This window comes from Pseudochaenichthys georgianus, chromosome 11, assembly GCF_902827115.2.
Source record: "Pseudochaenichthys georgianus chromosome 11, fPseGeo1.2, whole genome shotgun sequence".
Lineage (NCBI taxonomy): Eukaryota > Metazoa > Chordata > Actinopteri > Perciformes > Channichthyidae > Pseudochaenichthys > Pseudochaenichthys georgianus.
In genome coordinates this window covers 17,955,747-17,961,746 of record NC_047513.1, presented here as the reverse complement: position 1 = coordinate 17,961,746, position 6,000 = coordinate 17,955,747, and the positions used below count along the sequence as shown (strand labels likewise).

The 6,000-nt window shown below is 43.0% G+C and overlaps 1 protein-coding gene across 3 annotated transcripts in view; it reads right to left on the bottom strand.

The window, feature by feature from the left end:
- Positions 1 to 885: 885 nt before the first annotated feature.
- Positions 886 to 6,000, bottom strand: part of tshz1 (teashirt zinc finger homeobox 1) — a 118,849-nt gene continuing 113,734 nt past the window's right edge. For all 3 annotated transcript variants that reach the window (XM_071204828.1, XM_034095054.2, XM_034095055.2), the window contains one exon: positions 886 to 5,472. In XM_071204828.1, the coding sequence (XP_071060929.1) occupies positions 2,138 to 5,472 (3,335 nt within the window). In that variant the 3' untranslated portion in view covers positions 886 to 2,137. The remainder of the gene's footprint in view (positions 5,473 to 6,000) is intronic.

Sequence of the window (6,000 nt, the reverse complement as noted above, 5' to 3'; positions counted from 1 at the left end):
TAAGAGTTGTTGGTCTTTACATTAAAAGTGTACATTGAACTGGTAGATATGAGCTGAAACTGTCCCTTTTCAAGAACTAACAACATTACTTATCTATCTGAGGCCTTCTCCGCTATAGCTTACATGTCAAGTTTTAAATGTCAGCTGGAGAATGTGGACCATTCTTTGAGCTCTGAGTTGGATCACAACCCTCCTCTGCTATCATTCAGCAGCACAGCAGTGGACTCAAACCAGCAGTCTGTTTCTCCTGTTCAGCCTGCTGCGATCTCTAACTAAGGGAGTGCAGTGTGGAAGGAGCTGCTCTCCTCCTCTCCAAAGGGACTGAAGATCTGGCACCCGAGGCTGCAGAGCTTGTAGCCATGTCAGAGTCAGAGATCCCGGCCCTGCAGGGTGAGCTTTGAAACCTGTTGCAGGGAACGCTGCTTCAACACTTCAGTTCCTATGGAAGTTGCTGAGATTAAGAAGGGCTGTTGCTAACATAGGAACAACTGCTGCTCCCTCAGTGGGACCTGGAGATGGTTCAGTGATAGCAGCAAGCCCATATGAGAATACACATTTGGACGACTTCCTGTGGCCGTCACTGTTTTTCCCAGTAAAGCCAGCTAAGATGGTGGCTCTGTCGGTTTATCAAAATAAAGCCCAGCTGAAAAATGGGAGGTTATGAATGCCGGGTTTGAATGTTTCTCCCAAAAGTCCCCTGAGTTGTTGAAACTGGCCCTCCTTTGAATTGTGGAGGAGTTCAATTATACACACATCCATAAAATGTCGGACAAACTGTTTTTCCTCTTAAAGATGCAGTACCATTTCAAAGCTTGTCGTATGATATTGTATTCTTGGTCTGTCTGGATTTCACACTCTTCCAAAATCACTCAAACAACACAGAAATGTAATCCAGGACATGGAGTTTATTTCAGAATAAAAGAATGCCATTCTGAATAATTGGGTTGATGATAAAACCTGCAAATCTATCATTGGGTGAGAATTAATTTTTTCAATGTTATGTACAGGACCGTGCATCAGAGCAGACGGAGGTAAAATCTTTCATTTTATGTAAACCACATTGAAGGACCTACTTTTCACTGAAAAAGGACAATGTGGTCCGACAATATTCTGTAGTTTCTTACATTTCCCCCCATTATTGTCAAGAAAATAACATTATAAAAATGCACACAGTACAAATAATGTTGAACTGCAAAGAGCAAGATATGCTGAAATACATGTATACACATTTGCTGATTATTCATACAACAACTTTTAAACTTCATTAATTTTACAACTGGAGCTTCACAATAATAAAATCGGTAGCCTACTAACGCAAATACTGTACATGTTGAAACAACCAGAAAATTATATTTTACTAGAGAAACAAATATGCTAAACATTTTATAAGATTTTCTGTGATTTAATGGCAAAAACAATATAATATTATAGTTTGTCCCCCAAACTGCCATGTTGAACAAGGGAATTAAAACTCAAAAGGGTTATGTGTTGTCATTTTAGCCACACATTTCTTCATCAATTTACACTTACTTAAAGTGCTGAAATATTCTTAATACTTTAGAACATCTTATTTCAGATGGCTACTTTTATAACCATATACCTTCATTTAAACAGCCAAACCTGCAATTTGATAAACAGGGAAATGTCATTATGGTTGAAATTTAGTAAGACATAATATGTTTACTGTTTACATAAAAACATGCACAAACTGTCTCATAAATAATATGCAAGTTTTGTTGAAATATATTCATCTTGAAAAAATCATTCAAAATCAGTCATCAAAATAAGAGTCCAGTTTTAAAACAGATGGACTTTTCCCAAAGGCTCAGATAAGATGCAGTGCATTAGGAAAGCAACAATCAGTCAGTGACTATAGTGCCATGGCCCCTGCACCAATTTGGTACGTGTATGTCAACAAAAACTCTACTTTGAAAATGTAGCTTTGAGCCTCTGCAGAGCAAGATCCTGCCATTTATGGATAACAGAATAATTACAGTATGTGGTATTAAAGCTACCATGTTGCCATTACAATATGTGTTGTCACAATATTTAATACAGGTGTGGCATTATCTGTTGTGACAGATTGTAGCTTAGAGTTATAGTGCAACAGTAATCTGTCATGCTATCAGCTTGATCTTCATTGTTTGTCCAACTCTCTCACAAAGATAATGTGGTCCTCTGGCGACTTTCCGTGTGATTTGCAAAGGTGCAATTTGATTGCATGTTTGCTCGCAAATGTCCGATTGCACAGTGTGCACTGATATATTGAGCCAGTGTCTTCTTCTGTAAGTCCAGAGGAACTGAAAGTCTTGTCCTCTATTCTGCTAACTGGTTGCTGCTCTAATAAATCTATGGAAAGCTTTGAGAGGTCCTTCAGGGTGAACCCAAGGTGGGACTCCAAATGGTGAATGTAGGCGGAGGGAGTCCTAAACTGGGAAGCACAGTCATTGCACAAAAACTGAGGTTGGCCAGAGTCAATACTCTTTAGGAACTTTGTGCCACCTGTCCGCTTTAACTGGTATTTTACATTGGCCAGCCAATGTGAGATGGTGGTCATGGAGAGTCCAGTGAATTTACAGATGTGGACCCGTTCCTGGGGTCCCAAGTCACTGATCGCAAACTTCCCCTCAGGAGTCTCCTTAAGACATGAGACAAACTGGGCCTGGAGGATCAGGAGGTGCTGCGGATTCCAGTTGGACTGTCGACCCTTCCGTCTTTGGATGGGAGACAGCTCCTCCAGGCTATCCTCAAAAGAATAGCCATCAAGATCTGACTTCTCAGAGACGGAAGAAGGGGTTGTAGATTTTGGTGTCAAACGGCCCGTCAGATTTTTAACCATGTCTGAAATATCCATCAAAGCATTCTCCCGTAGAGGCGGAGGTGAGGACTGTGAGAAATCTTTGTAAGATGGTTTGCTGTTGTTGACGCTGCCATTGTTGTTTGGTGTAGAAGCACCCTTGGGCGTACTTCCGTTGGTGTTTTTAGATTTTGTCAAGTCCATGGGCTGATCTTCTTCATCGCAGCACTGGCTTACAGGCTCTGCTGACTTCATCTGAGAAGAGTGGTTGTTGATCTTATAAAGCATTGCAAAGGGGTCTACAAATGGAGTAGCCACTTTTGCAGCTTTCCCCAAGTGGTTGTTCATGATAGACTGCAAAGCACTAAGAGGGTTCACAAGTGGCTGTTCAGGTGAGTGATCAGTAATGATGCTCAGGTTATTGCAGCCATTGCTTACAGGTTTTTTTGGTGAATCAACTTCACTCTTTATATGCGCCTGTACTTTACTCTCTGCCTGCTCTCCGTCTCTCCGTCTCAATTCATTCTGGTCCCCTACTACAGTATTTTTTCCTGCCCTTGAGCTTTTTTCTGGATTGGGTGAAGCCCGTTTGTCCTTAGGATTTGGCATTGGAGACTTTGTTGACCTGAACTTATTACGTACACTTTTTTCCTCCATTTCACTCTTTACTGAAGTTTTCCCTGACACTTTCTCAACCAGCTCCTCCATGGCCAGCACATTGCTCTTGTGACTGGGCGGTGGAGAGGGGCTATTAGGTGAATGGATCAGTGTGCCTAAATCAGAGGAAAGTAGCTTCAAACTGTTGCTGCTGAACAGAGGCTGGACTTGTGCACATGATGGTAAAGTAGACTTAAAGCATCCATGAAGCTGATAGGCGGCATGAATGCTAGGGTATCCACCCCAGGTTGGTGAGCCTGTTTGGGCTTTGGTGATTGCACTTGAAACTGTATTCTCTAAAGACTTTATGATATCCAAGCCCCCTTTAGGGGCCTCTTCCAAGTCTTCTTCTCTGAGATATTGGTAAGATCTGATCTTTTTAGGTTTATCAGCTTTTTCGGGAAGATCTTCTTTCTCTTCTTTTATTTTTTTCTCTGGTTCCATTGCTTCCATTTTCTCCTCCTCTGCCTCTTCATCTTTCATGACTTCATTTTTCTCTTCAGGGGCAGTGGGTGGCCGTGGGGAGCCGGGCTGTGACCTCCCATTGGGTGCTGGGAGTCGTGTGGTAGTCGGTGGCAGAGGAATTGACTGAAACTTCTCCTCAATGATAGGATCAAAAACTAACTGCTTACCCTTTTTAGAGGCTGAATTGGTTACTTTCAGAAAATGTCCTGTGACCATCATATGGGCTGTGAGCTGCTGCAAGGTGTCATGTGAACTGCCACATTCCATGCATTTGAGAATTTGGGCCTTGCGTGCCTCAAATTGCCAAGTATAACTGGCACCGTTCTGGTAACCGTATCGATTATTTGGAGTGACATAAGGATTGGTCACTCTTTGGTCTCTAGGATGCTCTCCCATGTGTTTGCCTAATGAGACAGACTCTGGCGAGCTCGGGGACATCAAGTCTTGAAATGCTCTTTTTTTGGTTGGGGGTACCAGCTTTGAAGTTAGGGCTGAGATTGGTTCTTTTAGAGGCACTTTCTGATAGTGTTTAGTTTTGATCATATGAACACTGAGGTCTTGCAAGGATTCAAAGGAGTGGCCACAGTACATGCACTTAAGAACTTTCTGGGCATCCTCTTTGCCTTCCATCTCCAGCAGAGACCGCTTACGTGGCTTGGACCACCTCCTGCTTTTATCATCCTCGCTATCCTTGTTGTCATCACGGTAGTGGCCCGACTCGTTCATGTGCACCGTCAGGCCGACCAAAGTGTCATAGGCCCCACTACAGTCCTTGCACCTGAACTTGCTCGCACCTGTAAACACGGGGCCATAGAGCTTGCTGTTTTGCCTGTAAAGCTGCACGGTGCTGAAAAGGCTGTGCTCAGGAAGGAGTTGGTATGGGGTATGTTGAAAGGTTTTTGCCAACGCTGCCTGGTGCCAGTCATAGGCCAATCCTCCTGTGTTGCCAGAGCTTACACTGGTGCCACTGTTGCTCGACACTGCTCTGGTTGTGGTGCTGCTCATGGTAATATTAGTAGAGGCTGAGGGGTTGCTAGTGCTCGACCTGCTCTTCAGATGGATGTTGCCTGGGCTGTGACTGTTCAGGATCCCATTGCTCCCTTTGTGATTGCTCCCATTGTCCTTGCTAGCTGGGTAATTGTTCCCTTGTTTACTCTTTAGCATGTCAAGAGCAATGCTGGACCAGGAGGCATCCGAGATCAAGTTTGCATAGACAGATTTCATTTTTGCCAGACTGTCCTGTATTGAGAGACCATTAATGGACTCTGTGCTCTCCCCAGTCTTCTCCTCTACCTTTTCCTGGTCGTCAAAGGAGGACACGGTCTTAAGGTCCACCAGATGATCACTGGTGGTGCTGAGTGGAGAGGCGTACCCAGCGTCTGGGTTGGTGCCATTGCTGAGTGGAGAGTTTTCGCAGCTATAACGATTTCCTGCGTCCTCGTCATCGTGGTAAAGATAGTCTGCATCTTGACCATCCAGGGAAAGGCCATCATCTTGCAGATGTTCTTCTTCATCAATATTATCCAGTTTCAATTCATCCTCTGGTCCGTAAACTGGAAAACACAAAGGAGAGCAAAAGGGACATTAGATATTGTTTGTAAATATAACTTTCATACATTCACATCAGACAAATTATGCATCTACCGCCCTTACTTTATGAGTGTAGTATGTGCAATAAACCTAACGAGGATTTGTGTCGATTGTCCCAGCAGAGGACACAGGTCTGCAATAATAAAGTGGCAAACATCCATATCTTGACAATGACAAATAGTCCTCTTCACTGCGCTGCCTAATGAAGCTATTGAACACTACATCTCAGCAAGGGTAGAGAGCAGAGACGAGCCACTGAAATGCTTCTGCTTAGTTTAAAAAACAAGCACAAATGTAATATCATACAGAGAACAAATCCCCAGCGAAGACGATAGTTATTAATCATGTGGTGGTATCTGTTACTTCACAATAGAAATTAAGACATTTTTGTCTCTTAACAATTGAATAAAATACAGGAAAGAGAAAAATCTGCCTCACTGATTGCTCTTTTAACGCCTTACTTTGATGTTTCCGTTAGAATATAGAGTCAA